The sequence below is a fragment of the Thunnus maccoyii genome, chromosome 11, assembly GCF_910596095.1.
Source record: "Thunnus maccoyii chromosome 11, fThuMac1.1, whole genome shotgun sequence".
Classification (NCBI taxonomy): domain Eukaryota; kingdom Metazoa; phylum Chordata; class Actinopteri; order Scombriformes; family Scombridae; genus Thunnus; species Thunnus maccoyii.
This window is the reverse complement of record NC_056543.1, coordinates 15,762,017-15,784,703: the sequence shown is the minus strand read 5'-3', so window position 1 is coordinate 15,784,703 and position 22,687 is coordinate 15,762,017. Positions and strand designations below refer to the sequence as shown.

The window sequence follows — 22,687 nt, the reverse complement described above, 5'->3', positions numbered from 1 at the left end:
TGGTGCACAGTAACAGCTTTTTTAATAAGAAGAAATGTAATGAAAGTGGTTGAATCTAAAATGTGTTTGATTAAAATGTAATAATGTCTTGTGAGATAAACCTTTAAGACCCCTCCAGACATGGTTTAAGTGTTCTGCTTTGAATAATAATTTGTGTTTGATAAGTTTTTCCACAAAAAAAGCTCAATTTATAGAACTAAACTGCACTTTGATAACTGACATATTAAGTTTGATTATTTATTAAAGGGGACTCCACCAATTTTGCACTTCAAAGTCTGTTTACAGGTCTAAGGGAACACTGCTGCATAAGTGAAACTTTGAGAAAAGCCTTTCTTCGGCTCCAGAGGGAGCTGCAAATTGCCTCAAGTGTTGTCACTTGAGTCAGATGGTGATGAAGCTTAAAGTTTAAAAAATGTAAGAAAATCTGGGAGTGTGAAATTAAAGAGATAAAAATAAAAAGTTAGAGAGAAGTTAGCTCATACCATCTCAGCTTAAGAATGGCTTGAGGATAAACTGTTACTAGCCATCATAACACACCTGAATCTCCAAACTGTCAGGGCTGAATTGCGTTATGGGTAATATAGATGCCATGCTTTGACAAAAATGCATGATTTTGACCCTTCTTTTTTATAACTGTCCATTGTGAATCCGACAGTGTTACAGGAGTGCAGGGCTAATCGGTCGTAGGAATGTGCAGAGCCCAGTATTTGTATTTGTATTTGAATAAAAGTGGAAAGAGGCTTAAAAATCCTGTGTTTGTTTTTCTTGCGCTTTTAATTTTAGAAAATTAAAGTGTTACAATAAGTGTTCATGAATAAACTACCTTGCAAAGGAGGTCCCCACACCAGGTCTCGAACTGGAGTCTCCCAGATCACAAATGACTGTTCTGACTGCTGAGCTAAAACTTTACTCATCACCTCGTTGCAGATAGACCTCTACCTATTTATACACCCATAACACAGAGACAGCTCAGCATGTAATGAGTAGGGAAGAACTTTAAAGGCGATTCTTACTTTTACAACCTAATTTTGCGGAAAGGAGAAGGGGAACAACAGGTTATGGAGAGTCCCTTGAGAGCACTTTATGTGTCAGTAGCTCAGCTTTATCTCTGGGGAACACCCCCCAACTCTGGGAGTGATGTCCAAATTAGGAAATGTGTCATGTAGCAGGTGGATGTGACTCCCCTCACTGAGATATGCTGATAGACATAACAGCGGAGCAGAGGAGAGAGACCGAGATAGCGATGTAGCCAATCTGCGTGCTGGTATTTGACGTTATTTTTTCTTCTCGACAACAAATAGTTTTTAAAATATTTGTATGAAACAAATGCCGTATTTATATTCGGGCACATCCATAACCGGTCGAGCATTCTTTTGTGGTGATGAGCGACAATGAACAGTCTCATATTGAAACACTTCCACATACAAAGCAGACGACACTCAATTCCCTTACATCACAATATTTATTCAACAATATACAGATTAATTTCTCTCTACATCTCAGACTTGTCTTCAGTTTTTTTTATATTTATCTTGCTTTCACTTTTGTACATTTTTTATTTACAAGATTTAAAATAAGTCTTTCTCTCCATTTATACAACATCAATAGTACAGTGTTATCACATCTCCAGCAGCTTCCCCTGAAGCATTGAGACTAGATTCATCTTTGATAATCTGTATTTCATACACCAATCTCTTTGAGCCACAGAGCAGCAAACTGACAGAAGGGCTCGACATGCACCAACAGTCCAGGTGTGGCTTTCTCTCTGTGAGGGCAGTCAGATGACAAATGCACAACAGGGATGGTCCTCTTATTTCACCCACATGAGGTCCTTCGCTCTGTAGCACCACAACAGGGTGTATAAACAGAATCATCAAATGGGGACACTGTTGAGGACTAAAGAATCAGCTTAAATGCATCTGCCCCATCCCACCCGACAAGGATTAATGAAAGCCCGTATACTTGAAAAAGAAAAAGGGGGAAAAAATGTTGCATAGAATCAATTCTGACCTCAAGAACAGAAATTTTGGTGCTGCCATTTTTAAAATGTGGCTTTTTGATAAACTCCTGAGACCTTCCAGACCCCCACAACTTTTTGGCTTTGAAAAGAAAAAAATAATAAATAGCTGTACCCTTAGACTTAACAAAAATAGCATTGTGTTGGATGTGACATCACATAAAAGTACTTCTTTAAAAGAGACTAAAACCCTGCATTGAGTGTATACACATCTGCACATCTATATATATCATTTCAATAACTATCTTGAGGAGAGAGGTGGATGGATTAAAGTGCATTATACTGTATGAAAACTAAGCCCACAGTTATCACATGCAGGGCAGGAAATGAACTTTGTCCACCAGCCACAGTGGCTAACCAAGTAGAAATTTAGTGTGATATTTTAATCATTTGCAGATAGATTTTTTTTTTTTTTTTTTGAAATGTAACTGGACCTTATGAGCATTTCTAGGCTTATAAACCTGCCAAAATGGATGGCAGATAAAAATTACCAGCCACAGCCAAACTGTATTGACATTTGTTGGCTGGTGTTCATTTCCTGCCCTGATCACATGCAAATAACACCAGACAATGAGGGATATTGGTCTATCCGTTACTCTAAGTCAACATACAGTACCAACATGGCTGCTGGTAATCTTGGTCAGGGGCACTCATATTAATGACCTGAACACGTCACCAGTTTTAAAACAGCAAAAAGGTGCCACTCAACTCACAGCAAAATACAGCAAATGGGAACACAGCTCATCGTGAGCCACACAGCACAGGGATGACAGCAGACAGACCAGGTGAGAGTGTGAACTGTAGCCGCGCTCCTCTCTCTGTCTTCTTCTTCTTCTTCCACAGTTCAGTCCAGCAGGAGGAGGAGGAGGAGGAGTAGCGTGAGGCCAGAGAGCCTGAAATGTTTAAGGCTAAAGTGCACACTCGGGACCAGGAGCAGCAGTTGGTGAAGGATTCCAGCACAGCAGGAGCATGAGTGTGTGTTAGGGTTTTCACTGCAGACTTGAACTGTTTTATATACATTTATCATTCATCCTCGTTTTTAAACACGCACGTGAGCAAGACATGGAAATGCAATACAACAGCTGACATCTACACAGACGCATAATATACCGCTTTTACATGTGAACAGCAAAGCTTAATAATGATTGTGAAACTACAGTGTGTTTTGTAGTCGTGATGAGTGAAAAGAAATTCATAGCAAAAAAAGGTGAAGCTGCATCTAAGGGCACGTTGAGCCATACGTCCAAACATCCCTTTTAGTCCCTTGACTACAAAATTAGACTAGTAAACAGAAAAATAGGCAAACTTCTTTTTAAACTTAAGACACCCAAGCAAAAACAAAGACTTTACATAAGGAGAGGATGTGTATTGGCACATCTGGCAAAGACAAGGACAAGACTTGGGTTTGGCTCGCTTGGCCGTTTCACGCATCTGAAACAGCAGTGCTTTGCAGGGGCACTAAACATGCAGACAAGCACGCCATGTTCAAATCACTCAGCCTGGGCAGGGAGCACTACAGAAGGCTAGCTAGCACTGTGTGCAGATGCAGGCATTTAACAGCAGAAGAGATCCAACTCCATGCACATGAGGATAAAAAACAAAAACAAATTGCACTTCAAAAATCATTACATAAAAAAGATAAGCAGGACATTTCTAGGAAATTAAAATAATCTGATTAATTCCAACGTGGTTGTTTGATATACAAAAAGAAAAATAACCTGAAGACAAAGACAGTCGTGTTCCTGGTTTGCAGCTAGATTTTTGTGCATGATGTGATTGAACTGAAATGCAAGGCCGAGATATTCAGTCACAACTCCTCACATGAACACACACACAGATTTTACAGTGTCATTACAGTTGCAGTGTGAAACCATTTTGGTCTCCACTAAATAATCCCCCCAACTGTTTCAAGCCCTCCGGTTTCAAATCTAATGAGGGGTCTTTGAATCCCGCGTCTGATTGGGAGGTGTCTGAGTGGCAGGTGAACACACAATGAGGTAGAACAAAATGTTTCATGAGCATCCAATCAGAGCACAAAACACGAAGCGGTCGTCATGGTGCCTTCTGGTGCGCAGTGACTTGTACGTGCCTCCGGAGGGCAGTAATTCACCGGCTCAGAAATGACACCTCACACTAGCCACGGCCTCAACACAGACTGACAAACACACCAACAAGTGCTTTCAGATGGAAGGACCCATTAAATGGTTTGAACCATTCAATAACAATCCAACTGCCTTAAGCTTCAGACATAAACCTGCACTATCTACAACGTTTTAATGCAGTTTTTACACAAGATTCAGCTTTTAGATTTTAAATCAAGTCACAAGACGAATCATATCCTCTTGCAGCTGCACAGTTGTGATTTCTTCAGATTTGTCCAGTTAAAAGCTTGGGGCGAGACAACCCCTTCCCACATTCCAGTTTGGTTTTACAACAATCTTAAAAGTTTGATTTAACAGATCAAATGAGAATATTACAACAGAATAAAATAACCGTCATGGGCTGAAACGCAGTAATCACTTGGGTCTGACTGATTTCTGCAAAAACCATCATCAAAAAGTGAAGGAAAAAAAAAACTTGCTACCTTCTTTGGATTGTGATTTAAAAAAAAAGAAAAAAAAAACATTTAAAGAAATGTTATCCATAAAACCATTTATGCCTGATTAAAAACAGCAATTAAAAAGGAAGATAATCAGCAAGAACGATTGCACGTGAGCCCGGGAATGAGAGGGAAGGAATGAGGAGAAAGAGAAATAATCCCCACTCTTCTCCACATGAGCAACAGTAAGTGTTATTGCTGATTCATTTTTGACTGATTCAGTCAGGAACTCAAAAATTCTGAAATGTCATAAACCCCCCTACAGCTAGCGTGGCATCCTTTCCAGTTTTCTCTCCACGTTTCCACCTTTTGAGGCGAGTCTCTGTGTGGAACGCTCAGCTTGGTTAGAAGGGAGGATGCAGTGACATGCTGGACTCTTTTACACTCAACTGTAGTTACAGCAGTGAGCAGTCGTGTTTTACTGCTTTTCACTTGTTGCATTCTCAGTAACAGCCAGCAACGAATACAGGTTGAGATAAAATTTGAATGGATGTTAAAAGGGGTGGAGACACAACTCTTTGAGATCTGAAGATGTGTGCTTGCACTCGCAAACACACATACACACACACACACACACACACACACACACTCTCAAACACAGATAGGTAGACAGAAGTTGTCGCAGTAGGGCTGTAAAGAGTTCCAGAGAAAAAACTGCATGTGGATGTGTGTTATGAATACGTATTGTGTGTGTGTGTGTGTGTTTGTGTGTGTGTGTGTGTGTGTGTGTGTGTGTGTCTACCATGCCCTACACTGCACGTTAGACCTGTGATATGATCTGCATGTTGAAGCTGGGGGAGCGGGACTGCTTGGTCAGAGGAGCTCCAGGGGACAGGAGGTCCCGGGCATCCTCTGGCCTGATGAGATGCTCCTCCTGCAGGCTAATGGTGGAGTGGCGGTGGGAGCCGCCTGCTGGAAGCACCCCTTCCTTGTCTGAGCCGCCCGTCGCCTCCTCCCGGTCCTCCCGGTCCTCCCCGCCTCCATTTAGGTTGAAATTCATGCAGTCAAAGGACTTGCTGGAGGAGGTGCTGCCAGTCCGTACCAGCGTGGGCCCGACAGGGAAGCTCAGGTGCTTCTTTATGGGACTCAGCTGGATGGCATCCAAGTTGATGCTGGCTGGAGGTGACTGCTGCCTCTGGTGATGCCTCCTCACAACAGCCTGGTGATCTGCCAACAACTCGGCTTGTTTTTCCGCCCCCCTCTCCCTCTCCCTCTCTCTCTCTCTCTCCCTCTCTCGCTCCTTCTCCCTCTCCTTATCCCGAGACAGCCGGGCTGTGATGGCTTTCTTGATGCTGCTGCTGCTGCTGTTCAGGCTGCCTCCCCTCTGACCCACGCTGCCACCTGCCTTAGTGCCGCTGGGCTGGCTGCTGTTTGACGCCCCGGAGGAGAAGCCCTCGTCTGGGTCGTTAACGTTGAAGGAATCCTCCCCGCCGCTCATGCCATCAGCATCTAAACATTGAGCACGAACAAACATATACACAAAAATAAAGCATGATAGACAAACAGAAAAGTGAGCAAGGTCAGACAACGACTGAGGTGATTGTTCACATGTAAGCATTATCTCAATGTGAAAGGTGCTTAAAAACCTAATGCTATTAAATTCATTGTTTTTACTAAATTTGACACACAAGATCTGGGCAGGCAGTTACAAACATCATCTAAACTACTGTAAACCAATAACTATTAATAGTAAAGTACTAACATTAGGAATCTAGACGGATTTTAACAGTAATCTGGAGAAATGGCAGAATCTCAGCTGCTGGTTCATGTTAACAGTGATGTCAACAGCCCTGTGACAAACTATGATTAATCTAAGCAATGAGAATAATAATAATAATGATGTTGTAGTGTTTGTAAATACTGAAGAATAAATTAGGAGAGTAAATTAGCTGCCTTCTACTTGGCCAGCACTGACACTCACACTCGACAGAGGATGCGACTTCATTAACTCACTCATTATGCACCAAACAGGCGTATAATCCAATATAGTACACAATGACCTTGAGCTTTGAATCATCTGATGTAACTCAGATCGACTACAATCTGACTACCTGTTATTGTAGGAAACTGTGAGCTCAATAACCTGCCTGACAAAAATATTATATTCAATATACTGTGTATTAAACATTAAATAATTTCTGGTGAATATTTGGTAAATAGTCACAACATTGACATGAATTAATCTAAACGATAAAACATTTTATAATCCATTTATGACCTCATTCTTTGAAAGCTGAAAGGGAAAAAGATGATAAATTGAGTTAGAGAAAGAAGAATGTTATCAACATATGCAAGGTAAAGCCTGTTAAAAGAAGAGAGGGAGGACCAGCCGTCCGTCTCCATCATGCACCGTTGGGACAAGCAAAATTGGACAACAGGGAACCAACAGGCAGCACCAGAAAAAAAAAAAAAATGGAGGAAGTGAGCAGAAAAAAAAAAAGGTCTGGACTGACATGCACATAACATAAGGAGAAGACACATGCTCGCCCCATCCCTCGTTTCTCCAGCAGCATTGGCCCAGCGGTCACTTGGTTTGGCCAGTCGAGACGAGCCTGCCAATCTGTGGAGAGTACTGAGGCAAGTCCGTAAACCTCATCAGATCAATAGCACTCCAGTTAGAGCTGACAGCCCAAAAGGCAAAAAGGGCCAGTGTGCGAGCCGTCACATCCCAATCTCAAATGAGGAACTAGAAGTTCTGAAGTCTAAGCTTTACAAACAAGGCTGCAGTCAAAAGGATTGTACAGTGGCTTTGCATGTTTTTGCCTTACTTACGTTTTCTTAAGCGATACGTTAAAATGCTTGCCATTGATTTCAGGATGCCATGAATATCAGCCTGAAGAGCCTGAAATGTGCTCAAGACAAATAATCCAGTATATTTAAATAATGAGCCTGAGTGAAAAGGATATGATGTGAATTTTGTAATTTCTTGGATTGTAAACATGTACCACCACAGAACAGACTGTGCCATTTTCCAAGCGTCCTTGAACACACCAAGAGGGAGAGTTTTTAAAACTGTGATGATAATGTATGCTTCATACAAAAAATAAAGCTTAAATGTTTGTTATGATCGAATAGCTATCTCAAGCAGGTTTTGATTCACAAACGAAAAACCAATTGCTTCCTGGAAGGAAGGAAGGAAACCAGTTTAAAAAAAAAAAAAAAGTACTTAATGGGCCAAAACATGCAAAACCAACATGTCACCGCAATGCAGCCCCAAACTAAATTATGTACAGCGTGTTCAGAATCAGGTAGTTGTAACACCATCGATGACTGGTCTGACTAACTGGGTGGCAGATTTCTGTCTACTGAAAGAACTTTAAGGATTCTTTCACCACAGTTGAACAGAATTCAGTGAAAGATAGTGCGAAGAGAAGGGGATGGCACTCTGACAAACATTGACCGTCAGCTAGGGAATGAGCTGAACTTCAGTCTGAATGATGTTTCAAGATTTCAAAAATATGGAGCAACCGCACATGGAAATGATGACACATTCGACAAGACAAAATGGGCCGTATGATAAGTCCTGGCAGTGGAATCGTCTCTGCTGTGCAAAGTATTGGATTTGTTAATTTGTTTGTTTGGATAAGTCTGCTCACTTGGCCGTGTCATTTGAAATGTTAGCTTTCAGAGTTTCATGTTTTGGCAGTAATTTGAGAAGCTTACTGTAGCGTGCGCATGCATGATGAAGGGCTCGTTCCCACTCACTGAGCTGAGGAAAAATACGTATCATGGCAGAACACAAAATTAGCAGTAAACAACAACAAAGCTGCTGGACTGAAAAAAACAAAATGGAAGGGCCTCTCCCTGCAGAATGGAGGCAGCAGATGGGTGCTGCTGGCCTGAGTGACCCAAAAATGCCACAGCGAGGGGCAGCACTGAAACAAGATGTCAGGTGCTCTGCCAGTTTAGTTAAACTAATGTGTTTTTCCTGTTTTAACTACAGAAAAAAATAAATCAATAAAATCAATTACTAGCTCTGAAGGATTGAGAAAGCCGGCTTCCTCGAAAGGTCAAGCTGAAGGCTGGGCACTGATCATGCTCAGTGAGTGACAAGGGCAGCAGTCTAAAGTACGCTGGAGTAGGCACGATGAGGAAAGAGAGAGGATATGACATGATGAAAGGCCCATGCAAAATGGCCACTAGCCGCACTTCCTTCAAACCCAGAATAGGCGACTCTTCCACTTTTGGGTGAGACGAAAAACAGCAGTGGTCTGGTAGTAGAGGGGTTGTTGGCTGAGGGTCTTATAGACTGGATGAGTTAGTATACTCTGGGGAAGTGAAGAGGCAGCCAAGAATGGGAACGGCAGAGTGAACCCTCTCAAGTTGAGGAGGGGTAGGAGGAGGAAGAGGAGAGGGAGGAGGAGGGTTGGGAGGATACAGATCGAAGTGGCACCTCCTCCTGAGACCCTCTCTGCTCTGAGCGTCCGCCCCTGTCCCCTACCCTCAAGTGTGATGGGGGGAATGATGCTGCTGCTGCTGCTGTGGTGGCTGTGAGGCCGCCCTCCTCTCTCCTCTTTGGCTGTTGGGTCCCAGGGATTGTGGTGTTGTTGTTGTTGTTGTTGTTGTTGCTCTTGTTGGGCGAGGCTAGGAGGATTGACGGTGATGCTCAACTCTGCTTCGGTTGAGAAGTCAAAACAATCTGGGAGTCAACAACACAGACGGGGAGACGTGTTTCTTTAGTGCCAGCAAGCCTGAACTGACTCGGGCCTCATCATGGGCACAGCAGGCCTAACAGTTGTCTGCAAATTGATTTGTAGATCATAAAATATAGGAAAAAGGGGAACGCAATGGCATTTTAAAAATGAACTGCCCCATTAATCGCCCATCTACTGAGTAAAAATGGAGGCGGTAGAATCTACAGGCACCATTTTGTTGTGAGTTTCTTTTAAACTGAGCAACCACAAGGTATCATTGCACCGATTTAACTGGTGATACAAAGCACAGCACACACTTAATAGACAAGACGAGCAAAGAAAGATCAATAAAGAGCAGTGAGCGTGAGACTATATGAACACAATTACATACAGTAACTGACACGAAACACCATTTGGACAGAAAACAGATTTCCTTCTCACTGTTAAGGACAAACACCAGAAAAGTAATTCTCTCACCAAATAGTTCCCTCTTGTTGCCTTTCACAGATCAAAAAAAAAAAAAAAGGTGACAGCTTGTAAGTTTATAGCTTAAATCATGGCTGATCACTGGTCCCCTTCCTTACATAACTTTCTTATCCAACCTACCCTCGGGTGCTAAATTAATAACAAGAATGACAAACAAAAGTACTGTGATGAATCTACTGTGCTGCTGTCATATCTACTCTGATCTCTCCTGCACCGCGGCCTTTTCTCGCGTGCTCTCCTGTTGTTCCCGGGGCTGCACCCTTACCCTCTCTCTTCCAGCGGTGCCGTCGTATGGAGGCGGTGGTGATGGCTGAGATGGAGATGCGGCTAATGGTGGGTGTCACCTCCACCTGGAGCACCTTGCGCCCTTGTGGCTCGTTGGGAGCGCTGTCTGGCAGCGAGTTCTTCATGGCGTTCCCCAGCTGAGGGTGACACGTGCACAGATGCAGATCACTATGCAGATAAATGACTAAAGCAGGAATGTTGTACAAGATCTCTGACATGGCTATGACGACTGATTTTAAAAGATTGTGGACAGCATGTGCTGATTTAAGAAAAATAAGGCACTTCATTTGACTTGACTTCCACAGTTACACACAGGTTGAACTGATCTCTTGGTGTTTAAGTCCATATAAACAATGCTTTTGGTCTTACCAGAAGAGGCTGGGAGTAAAGCTCCAGCTGGGCTCTGTACAGAATGTCCTCGAGAGCTTCCCGCCCCATCTCCCACTCTCCATTGTATCTACACAACACATCACAAAAAAAGAACACACAGACACACACACACACACACACACACACACACACACACACACACGCATTGAACTACGTCATGTTGTGAGCCTTACTGAGTAAACAGGAGTGTCTGACAAGATGCCTTGATGTCTGAGTCACATCCACTGAACTATTTTCAGTTATTTAGTAATGCCTGTGGCTACAATAAACGAGGGAAGGAGATGTTGGTCACATATCCTAGTCTGATCTGTCTGACTGATCATATTTCTTTTACACTATTGACTGTCCAACCTGTTTTCCTGAAAGTAGAAATGACATGAATTACTTCAGGTATACCGTTAAAGATAAACAAAAACAAAGAAATATCACTGTTAAAAAATGCATTAGGAAAAACTTTATAAGACTCCCTGTGTAGTTAGAGGACATGTAGGCTCTCAGTTTTTATTTTCACAACAAATAAACAAAATATTACCAATTTGGTGATTATGAAATTATTAAGTGTGCTGTTTTGAGTCATGTCAATATGTTGTCATCTCTCTGTAAGTCATCTCCAATTAACACTTGTTACTTTAAAATAATGCAAACTAATAAATGAGGGGTGGATTGATGTGTTCAACACACAGTATGATACAGCAGGGTGATATGACCATAAAACAATACCATGATAATTACCTAAGCCTTGGTAAATTAATAACTGATTAAAACATGTAAAAAAATATAACGTTCTGACAACTGCCAGTCTGTACTCTAAGATCTGCTGAGATCATGTTTTAAATTGGCTTTTAAACTACTGTATTAAAGCATTAGTGCTCATCATGGCATGCTGCTTTGTTTTGAATCAAGATGTGGAACGAAAGTGAGACGAGGTGTAAGTACAGACCAGATGACCGCTTTTGTGTTGTAGTAATTTAGCGCTGCTGTCAGTAGATGCTTGGTTAATCACCCAGCTCCTGACTAAGAATGAGAGTTGTCATTAGCTTTGCAGAAGATGATGATGCCACAAACCCCAGATTCAGTCAAAAAGGGATGAAAGGAACCGCAATGATAAATAAATAAATAAATAAATAAATAAAGTCTACATGTAATTAAAAATAAAAAAATAAATAAAATAGGGCTGTGTAGCTTAATTCTCTTTGATCTGGTCCTGCACATGCAAAAATCACACAGCTGAGGACAAATGAATGGGGCTCCCTTTAGACTCAAGATAAAAAGAATGGGATGAATGGGCAGGTAAAATGGACTCTCTGATGTTGTGAGGGCTGGAGAAAAAAAAAAAAAAATCACTCCAGAATAAATTTCAAACCTGACAAGGAAAAAAAAAAACAACAAAAAACAAAAAACTGGGCATGCATCTATATATTTGTCCTCGTATCCCTGCACGTCTCTCTCTCTCTCTCTCATGTGGCATTACATCGCTGAGGCATTAGGGGACATATTAACCTAAATCCAAGAGTGTCCTCAGCGAGTGCCAAGGTCCCTCTGCATGTGTGGAGCGTCATGTTCATGTGCGCCTGCTCGGGCCAAGGGTGAATGTGAGAGCTTGGGCTGGCGCTGAGGTGACTTATTGTGGGGATTACTAAAAAAAAGGCTATTATTCTCTCTCTCTCTCACACATACACACACTGTCTGTTTTTTTTCCCAGCGGCACCGACTGCTCCAATCTCCTGATTGCTGCTGTGTACCCTCTTGGGGGCCACGAGGCAGAGTGCGTACTCATTCTCTCCCACTGTACTTGGTGATTTTGGTCACTAGTGTATCAGGGGATCCATCTCTGAGGACGAGCTATCATCAAGGAGCTTTAATCAGCTTTGCAACGACTGTCCTCATAAGGGATGAAATCACCTGCTCCCACAATGCACTGCTGATGTAATCAGTCTGTACAGTGTGGAGCTTCTGTCCTTGGTAGCATATGCCGTTAGGAGATTTTCTGCGGTACATCCCAGCGAACTAGAATAGAGACTGCCCTCATTAGCGACGTCCCGCAGAGGCAGATGAAACAAAAATGAGAAATATTGTGTTAGTTAGCTCGTGAGGGAACGTCGTGATACTATCTGTGAATGTGAGGAACAAACACAAGGTCATCTCCCAGTTACCTGATATCTTTCACTCCGTATCCTCACTAACAGGTGTTTTTCACTGATTACAATAAGCGTACAACGTGAGAAAGGGTGAGAAATGGCATGAAAGACACCTGAAGATACGTACATGGCGTGATAAACAGCAGTCAGCATCTGCACCATGAACTCGGGGTCCAGCAGCACGCGGTTGCACGGCTCCCTCCAAAGCTTCTGCTGCTGCCGGGGGAAGCCACATACACACAACCTGAGGAGGGAACACACACACACATTAGTAAATTCCCTCCAACTGCTGCAGCACAGATTAGATGAGCCCGGAGGGGAAGGGCAACTAAAAAGGAACATCAGTCACTTCCTGAGTAAACTAAACAAACATCAAACGGCGAGGAAGGACAGCAACATTTTAACTACTTTACGCTCGTAGAGATCAGGCAAGGTTAGACGACAGGGGGATCGGGATCTACACGGTGAGGCTAAACTCAAAGAGTGAGCATTGTTTTCGCGCTCTGCAATCTTCACAGTCACAGTTTGCCGTCTGTCTAGACTGAGCCTGGCTTCAGGCGTTGTCTGTCTGCTTGCTCACAGTAGGGAAGTCTTCATATCCTGAATGGTCTGCACGCTGCGGTGGAACAATCACTGGGGCGGCGGCTGCGGCACAGACCTTCATATTGTGAATTCCACATTGATCCTTTCTCCTAACTCCAGGGCATCTCTGTATCTCCAAGACAGACAGACTCAGATGGGTATCCAACAGCGATGCTTTCAACTGGATGATCACAGACCACCAGAGCTCTAATGAAACCATACTTGTCAAATCCTGCTGCAAAATGGACTTCTATTATTGAGGTCAGTGCATGGCTACAGGGCAGAGGTGATTTAATCCTAGGTAGAATAAGGGAGGGTGGTCACTAAATTGGCACAGAAAGGACAAAACTGTGGGTGAAAGAAAAATTGTTTTTCTCACCGTGAGCTCATTCTGCAGACTGACTGATAGGAGGAAAGGGGCATGTAGACCACAGCAGAGTTGTAGCAGAGCATGAGGAAACACAGCACTTCGAACCTGCAACGACAATGACCACAAACAGTCAGAAACAAGCACAATAATACAGACTCCTTAATAAAGTCCAAGTATTCATGTTATGCAGTATGTCAAAACACCAAAAATGTTGTGTATGCAAGAACATTTTTGCACATTTTTTTCTATTTCAACTAAACCTCAACTTGTTCATAAGTTACACATTCTAACCAATTATTTCTTTGTGACACCTTTACTGAAGACAATTACATAGAGTTGCTCAAGCAATTTTATTAACTTTATGAACTGTTAAACGGTCTGCCTAGTAATCTGCTTGCCTAAGCAGTTTTGTTTATTGTAATTACTGTACTGTATGCAGCACAGCTTCATATACTGCAGTTATCACCCTTACATCATGTACTTATACTTGGTGCTAGGGGTGCACAACTTATCGTCAGTTTATTGGTACAATATCTGGCAATAATTCTCTTAAAAATTGCAATTGGGGCCGCCCCGGTGGCCTAGGGGTGACTAATTACAACATTCCCAGCTAGAGTCCCATCAGGGACCTCTGCTGCTCGTCAGTCCCCTCATGTCCCATCTCTCTACAGTTTTCTGCAGTGTTCACCAAATTAAATTTCAGACTTTTATAGGCCTTTTAAACATGACATATAATGAAATTTAATACCTTTTTCAAGGTCTTAGCGGTCAAGGAATGATGGAAAACTAGTATCGACAATAAGGCCTACAGCTACATGAAGTTATTGACATTCATGTTTTCAACTGTATAATAACAATTCCTGGTAACATAATCACTTAACGTGACCTGAACCCAGATAACTAGCAGAAAATTGATGGCTGGATTTACCGATTGCAAAGTAATGAACTGATTTAGGTTTCTGCTAAATTTAGCAGTTGTCCGTTATGAGTGGATGAGCTTCCTAGCTACTGTAGCAAGCAGTAGTGACAGGGTTTAATACAGGTCTGACTGAAACAGCTTTCTGCAGCACAATCCACTGAGGAAACAATCCCAATGTTAGTTTATAGATGGAGAATGTCTCCCAACAGCCCACAGTCACATACAAACTAACTACTGTTACTTTCTATGACAGGCCATAAAAAATATTCAAGACCTGTAAATGAAATTTAAGACTTTTGAATATCTTTTAGGCCTTTTTTGAGGGAAATGAATTCAATGTTTTTAAAGACTTTTAAAGACCTGCAGATACTCTGAAATACTCTCTGATAAAAAGGCATTAAACACCCCCAAAAATATATCTAAAAACAAAAAATAAAGGAAAAACAATTGTAATCAGTACTGGAATTTATATAAAGAATGTGTCTGATATATTCAACCTACTAAATATGGATGATTCATTATTAACTAGGTGCAAAATTGTGCATTTGTTTGTTTTTTTAATACATGAAGGTACCGTTTCTGTTTAAATGTGACAATTACTAGCTCACATGTCATTTGCACTTAAGTTTAAAAGACAGCAGATCACACAGAGCTGCTGTAGATATACAGTACAAACAGAGATATATGTAGGTAGATAAACGGCAAGAACAAAGATGTTATTCAAAACAAATATTCCATTTAAATTGAGGTTATTTGTGAGTGCAGCTCTCTGGGGCTTTGGGCTTTCTTCTCATAAACATTATCTGAACCACAACAAATGGATTTCCAGATAAGTTAGAAGGCCTGGCCCACCTGAAATCCACTGAGTATATTTATGATGCTCCCATGTTCCTCATAGCCAAGGGCCACACTGCTCTGTAAAACACACAATCTGTTCTGCCCATACATTATCAGCTCTGATAGTTCTGATGTTTGACCGTCTCTGCGCATGTGTCACTGAAAATAAATACATGTACAGAGTGCAACTCATTTCAGTGCTTTAGAGAGCCATTTTCTGGCAGGATTCCAGCTCGCTTCATTACTATACTGAGATTATCATTCATCCACAGCAGCAGAGAATATATGAGAGCCAAAAAAGCTTTCAGGCTTGCTGAGTCTGGGCAGAGAAAGATGAATGAGGGTTGAGGGTTATGGTCTGATCGTCTTAAAAGGTCTTTGTCATCTTACAGGGAAGGGTGAGATGCAAGGGGGAAAGAAACTTTTTTTGTCGTGAAAGGATAAATAAGAGGGAATGATGACATCCATAGAGCAGAAACTGGATTCAGCCTGGTGATGCCAGACATGTTTGCTGAAGCAGAACAGGCTACAGAGCTTCTCTGTATCCAAAAAAGCAACAAAGGTTTCTCCTCCCGGCCGCTCATCTAGTACATTAGACGGCACGATGTTTTGTAACCGCTGCAATTTAATCTCTTTTGTGACGTCTGTGCTGCGTCTCTCACATGAGCCGCACCTGTTCTGAGCGGTGAAGGTCTCTCTCTGAGGATGGAGGCCGCTGTACACCACTCTGATCAGGTCGTGTTGACACAGAGCCCCCTCTGTCAATGCCATGGACCCCAGGCTAGAAGGCTAAACAAACACATACACAGCAGAAAAAGCACAGTTAATCCAACTCTTTCCCACCATGTTGACTTTTAGTGATGCAGCTGCTTCTGCTTCTAATAAGCTAGTAAAATAAATCATCAATTTAATTATACTGTAGAGTAAAAACAAATGTTGACCGAAGTGCTTTACAGAGAGCACAATCCAATAAAAACAGACATAATTATGAGGATCGATAAGTTAATTAACAAAATCATAGACAACAATACAAAAAGTTAAAATCTTAAAAACACAACAGCATTGCACAGAGAAAAGATAAATGAGTTGCGACTGTAGCAGGCAAGATGAACTGCAAACGAGCTGCTAGGCCCTTCAAGTTGTCGATTGGCAGAGTGGTGCCTCTGCTGTACTCAGATGATTAGTGTTCAGATTTTATTATAGCAGAATGATTTGACTGCTGGATCTCTGCCAAACTCATATTTGACTAGACTACAGACAAAAAACAACTTCTTTCTGTTGGCCTTATACATCTGTTTCTAAAATTTGGGAAAAAATCACTGCACAAATGAAACGTCTTCTGCTGATCGAATCTGTTATGATGTTCCATTTATCTTAGAAATCTTCTAACTTTTAACTACGTAACTTGTGTTTCTGTCTGTTTCTTTCTGCAAACCTATAATGACAGGTTTTAAAGCGGCAAAATACACTTTTACAAACTGAAACTTGAACCTTTGAGTAAAAAAAGCAGAGTCTAAACATCAAACAACATATACACGGCTTTTGTTTCGGCCGTTATCTGCCAACTAAGTCAATCTGGTGTTATCTCACCACGTATACTGGTACAACTCTAGACTAATGTGGTTCATCAGCACCTTAAGTTTATTTCTTTTGCTTTTTATTTTAAAACTTGCCACCTTGTGCTTCTGTAGATTTTTTGAATGATTTGTGATTGTATTAGCAGTATTGGCAACAGGCATGTGCAGAGTACTGTATGTATACAAATTTGGTTATTAACAATAATATTAATGTAATAATAATGAAGGAAATGTTTTCTTTCTTGCATGAGTACAATAGAAAGAGGAAGAAGCACAGGTGGAATCTTAATATATGTGCAAGTGAGATTATATCAACAAGGCCACTTCACTCTGATGGTGTGCAGAGCAAAAGTCACCCCTAAATTGAATTGATAGTCCGTCCCAAATAGTCTGAGTAATGACTCAGAGCAGAGAAGAGGAAGGGGAGGATGGATTAATTCAAAAAGAGAGACTGGAGAGTATGCTAATGCTGGAAGCCTGGGGATAATGCCACGTGATGTGCTGAGCTGTACTACAGCCGAGGTAGCTTGTTGTGATTCATGCACACCCCCTCCCCTCCTCTCCGTTCTCTCCTCCATGCTTTCTTCATTCTCTCAGCATGGAGGGAAGAGCCTCTCAAGCTTGTAATTACAGCGATAAATCGCCTTCAGCACACGCCACACACTGTAGTCTCATCAACACTCACCGACACACACACACACACACACACCCTTGGAAACACAGAGAGCTGTCATACTGTATGAAAATACACTTTACTCTCTTAGCCTTGGGTAGAAAAAGAAAATTAGGTAAATGGTCCTAGGTCAGCATGTCCGGTTTAACATCTTGCTAATGAATTCCAGCTCAACACAATAGTCGATACTATGCCGTGTTTTAGCAGTCAGGTATGATGGTGGGGGATTGAACAAACCCAGCACGACAGAGACTAAAAACTAAACTGCCTTTAAAATAATTAAAGAGGAAAAAGAGTAAGACAGAAAAGAGAAAAAGGATTTATCCTTGATAAGTTTTTCCTACATTGGCCTTGGAATTAGAGAAATGGTATAGACGGATACGCCCTGAAGGTGAGGTTAATGACTCTCAAGAGGTACAAGCCAAATGGCCACTTCAATAAGCCTCTCTACCGATCCAATAAACAGAGGGAAGGAGGCACAGACAGAGAGAGTGAAACAGGAAGTGAAAGAAAAGAGTAGAATATCGTGAAAAACAGGTGTGGTGAAAAATATAAACATCATGGACACACAGAACAGAGAGGAGCCCCACCTCATGATATATCGATGGTTTGGACAGAGATGGGATTGTGAAGGAGAGGAGCTTGCTGTTGCCGTCTTTGTCCACGATCTCCTGCAAAACCAAACAAAAAGGGAGAAAGACACAGAAAAGCCATGTCACTGAGGGAATGCAGCATTGTTTGGTTTTTTTAGCAGTTTGAAGCAGGATGCTCATTCATATTGAGAGCTAATAAATGTCTGATATTGACTTTGACAGATTAAACATCACTGCCGGTAAATAAATGAAATACAGAACAAAGATTAATAGTCCCGTAAAATGATGCTATTTCTAAAAGACATGCCTGATTATCTCCATCAGACACAATCACAGTCGATATGATAATCAAGTGCGTTCACAGAGACGCAGCGCTGAGCAGTTTTCACACCGCAGTAAGCGTTCGTGATTCCTACTTTGCGCTGTAAACCAATTACACACAGCTGAGGAGGATTCAAGGACTGTGAAAGTGTTATCAAAGCAATTGTTTCTACTGCATGTGAGCGCAGCGGGCGATGCAGGCTGACATGGAAATATATGTGCATGCTCAGTTTTATCTGTACATTTTATGGCACATGTGGAAGGTGGGGAGAGCTTGTGTTACATCATAAAATATAGATAACTGTATTTTAAATGCAACTGTTTTTTTTTTTCCCCAGGAGGGCTGATCATACTGGTGAGATGAACGTCCACTGGAATTACAGTTTCTAGATGTTTGGAGCCTTTGCAAGTAAATGAATATGAAGAAAAGAAGAAAACATCAGTTTATCCATCAATCCAAGCATTTATAAGCATTTATCCAAGCATCTGTGATCTAGGTTTTGGAATGTGGCACCAAACGGGCTTTACCCCGACATTCAGTGTACTGTTGGATCTCTCTTGTCCCGCCTTTCACTGGATAGCAGTATATCTCTGGATATCTGATGGGACTGCTGAGAGCAAAGCTGTTTATCAGAGCTCAGACGTCAAGCACCGCAAGAAAGAGAGGTCTTAGTGTATGTATAGTGTGTGTGTGTGTGTGTGTGTGTGCGCGTGTGTGTGATTGTATGTATGTAGAACGGTACAGACACAGAGGAATAAATTATGCATGAATATACCTTGACATAGAGCTCTTTCTATTGATATCTCTAGCTCTTAGCCCATTTCCCCGAGGGTGTTTCCTGGTGATGCAATCTACCCTGGATCTATCCATTGACTGGGGATTTTGCCTGTGGATCGTCTTTCATGTCAACGGACCTAACTAATGCTCCACCTGTACTAGGTTATAAAAGATAACCAATAATTTGCATATCTACATTTGGGTCTTTCCCACATTAACAGTTTGAAACATTCATAGTTAGTTTCACGGTTGTAAAAAATACATTTCATCTGAGATGTTTCTAGGAGGGCTGCTGCCTTCCCTCTAAACATATATTTTTCTATATTACTCCATATCAACGCACCTAATTAACAAAGTGAAATGAGTTTTGAGTTGAGAGTTGGGGGCAACAAAGCCTTCTGTGTTCAATAAAACACTTCAATCATACTTGTTAGACAATTGTCAGAAGTTGTGTTTGAAGAATTCAGCTCAACTGCAGATAACTGGACACTGTGGTATCCCTCCTGGGCAAAGATGGCCGTAATGAGAGTAATAACAATATTGTGATCCTCTGGGTCAGTATCCCTCAAGGTATAGGATTCTTAAATGCGACTGAGATACCCACAGTGACCCCCACGTGCACCAAAAATCCATGTGAAGGACGATTATCCATTAGGAACAGAGGGGAGGACACTCTACATCACATCAACATGGACACACAAAATAGCACAAAAAAGTATGCATCATAGCAATGTTTAGAAGTTACAATGCCAAAGCTGCATAAGGGTCACGCCTTCGCCTCCTCTCTCCACCACCACCACCACCACGCCTTGGAGGGTCGACACCCACCAGGTTATAGATGCCCAGGAGGAGGGCCTCGATGCAGCCATTGCTCTGGCGATCCCTGCTGGCCGTGATACGCAGATATACCCACACCAGCTCAGGCAGGAACTGCAGGGTGAAGCGTCGCAGGCGGTCTTCAGAGCTCCGATACAGCTCAAACAGCTGGTGGCACACAGGCTCCAACAGCTGGATTGGAGGGAGGAACATAAGGACATGCAAATCAGTACAAGTCTGAGACGCAACAAGTATATAGAGTACAGCTGAGGGATCAGTCTAATAAGGTTGGAATCTAAATTGGATATGGAATTGGAAATGAATGCACAATTCGTTGTGTTTGAGGGATCAAATTGATTTATATTAACTCTCTGCTTGTTGACTGATATCTGACGCTATTACTCTCACCTTTAATAGACTGGTGACAGTCTAGCAACTACTGAGCATCTTGCAAAATTTTCACCCAGCAGTGAGTCTTTAAATTACTAGTACATTTTTAAACAAGAAAAGAAAAAAGATCTGGTAATGATGAAAACTTGACATTTCTGAGGTCCTCTTGTGAAGTGGAGTGATCTGCCTTATTTCAAATCCATCAAATTAACATGAACATATGTCTGTGGTGAAAGATTTTTTTTTTTTTAAGTACAGGATGAGGAGAAGATGTGATAACCACTTGATAAAGTCCTGTTTTCAGTAATACATTGAGACAGAATATTAGCTTCTCTGCTCTTATTTCAAAAGGTGAATGAATGTCATCCCGACCATAACCCAGTGGGACGGACAGATGGAGGGAAAGTTTTGCTGCCGGTCAATAGTGGGAGGTGTGTAGGAGCAGAGGGGATAAATCACTACAATGAAAGTCTGGTCAGATGAAGTCTCAGGGGAGCCAGCTGAGCCGATGTGTTTATACTGTCCAGGGGTCAGCGAACTGAATGCCCAAACAGCACTTGTTGTGTGTGTGTGTGTGTGTGTGTGTGTGTGCTGTACTGTGGCTGACCCTGAAATAAGCCGCAACTCATTAATGAACTTGGCAAGGCAGCAAAAAAACACCCAAACACGCAACAGTCAAGCGCACTTTGAAACCTCTCGCTCTCTCACTCACACACACACACACTCTCTCTCTCTCTCTCTCTCTCGGACCACTAGGGACTGTGCAGCCAGATTGACAACACTAATGGAATTTAGATCCCTGGTTGCTTGACACCCAAATTTGACCATGAAAGAGCAAGTGGAAAGGGGGGGGAAAGGGAACTGGAGGCACCAACTGTGTCATTAGAGTGAAATTAAAGTCCCGTATCATTGAGTGCCTCAGGCCTTTGCTCAAAGATTGTGTCATTAGGTCCTTTAAAGAGAAAATACTAAGCTTTTGCCATACTAGTATAGGAAACACATGAGGTGCTGGTGTGGCAGTACACGTTGTGACTAAGGCTTTGTTTGGAAACGCATACTAACGTACTATTAATACTTAGTATGATGTCAAATTTGGATTTTGTGTACATGAGAAATGAATGAATGCAAGAATTTCTGTGTTGCGGCATGAGCTTACTGGACATAAGTCAGGCTAAAAGCTGTTAATATGTCACTTTATTAAATTTTAATATTTTTTCAGGCGAGAAAGTAATCACTTATATTTCCAATATGAGGTCAGTTTATCTAAATAATGCCTGTTTGGAAATTTGCTCCGACATTTTCGAAGATGTGAGGAGCTGCTGGCCGTCAGTCATGTGATGCAGTCATATGAGATTCAGTCACAAGACTGTCTTGCTTGAGTATACTTCAGTGTGAACAGTCTGCTGGTAATGGCATACTTAATCATTCATTTAGCAGGGTTATTTAGTAATAGAGTCGTAAGCAGTACGTTAATATGCAAATTATGAATGTCTGCATCTTTGACTTTGCATGTACCTTTCCCAGTGTGGGCAGCAGATGTTCTAGTCTGTCAGACTGGCGTGTGTGTTATGTGTGTATAGGGCACACTATGCGTTATCTCACAGGTGATGTAGCTGGCATTGCCACTGTGCCCATCCATCACACCCTCCCGGAGCACAGCGGGCTTGTTTTATTGTGTGCACATGTACCCCGCAGACACGGTTGTATGTCACTTTGCTGCTCACTGCCAACTGAGAGACTACATCATCTAGTCACAAGCAACACATTACCTTGAGCTAAAAACAGCCCTACTTGGGAGACTGTATGTGTGTGTGTGTGTGTGTGTGTGTGTATCTGTGTATCTGTGTGTGCCCTCTGTGTTTCACCTCATTGTTGGGATCCTGAATGACTCTGTAGAGTGCCGGCACCAGGGACTTCTTCAGATGAAGGCTGCCTGCGTAGCTGGGGATGTGGGTTTCTGGTAAGGACTGGAGTAAGGAGAAAGAAAAGTTTGCTGAGTGATTGCGCACAATTGCTACATTTCGTCACAAGGCTAGAGGTATGACACAAAAGGACTGTGTGTCATTTTCCATTCAATCCCTCCAAATAGTCATTGTTTTTGTACATATATTTAAAAAAGAACCTTCAGAAGTACAAGTAGCTACTGATGTTTACTGGTTTATTTTTTTATTTTATTTTAATCATGAGGCTCTCCAATCTCCAGCTGGTTTGAGAGAGAGGTTAGGACTCTCATTCAGGAAATATTGTTGGTTTATATCCTTGTTTTATAACTGCATGGCGAA

The 22,687-nt window shown here is 41.9% G+C and overlaps 1 protein-coding gene across 3 annotated transcripts in view; it reads right to left on the bottom strand.

The window, feature by feature from the left end:
• Positions 1-1,443: 1,443 nt before the first annotated feature.
• Positions 1,444-22,687, bottom strand: part of LOC121906708 (protein FAM126B-like) — a 45,434-nt gene continuing 24,190 nt past the window's right edge. For 2 of the 3 annotated variants that reach the window (XM_042425721.1, XM_042425722.1), the window contains exons 4-12: positions 22,271-22,372; positions 20,028-20,207; positions 18,098-18,178; positions 15,931-16,046; positions 13,511-13,606; positions 12,677-12,793; positions 10,391-10,478; positions 10,002-10,158; positions 1,444-6,065 (exon numbers count right to left, since the gene is read on the bottom strand). In XM_042425721.1, the coding sequence (XP_042281655.1) occupies positions 5,377-6,065; positions 10,002-10,158; positions 10,391-10,478; positions 12,677-12,793; positions 13,511-13,606; positions 15,931-16,046; positions 18,098-18,178; positions 20,028-20,207; positions 22,271-22,372 (1,626 nt within the window). In that variant the 3' untranslated portion in view covers positions 1,444-5,376. Of the gene's footprint in view, positions 6,066-9,057; positions 9,256-10,001; positions 10,159-10,390; positions 10,479-12,676; positions 12,794-13,510; positions 13,607-15,930; positions 16,047-18,097; positions 18,179-20,027; positions 20,208-22,270; positions 22,373-22,687 lie in introns of all 3 variants that reach the window. The other variant, XM_042425723.1, reaches the window with a different exon arrangement.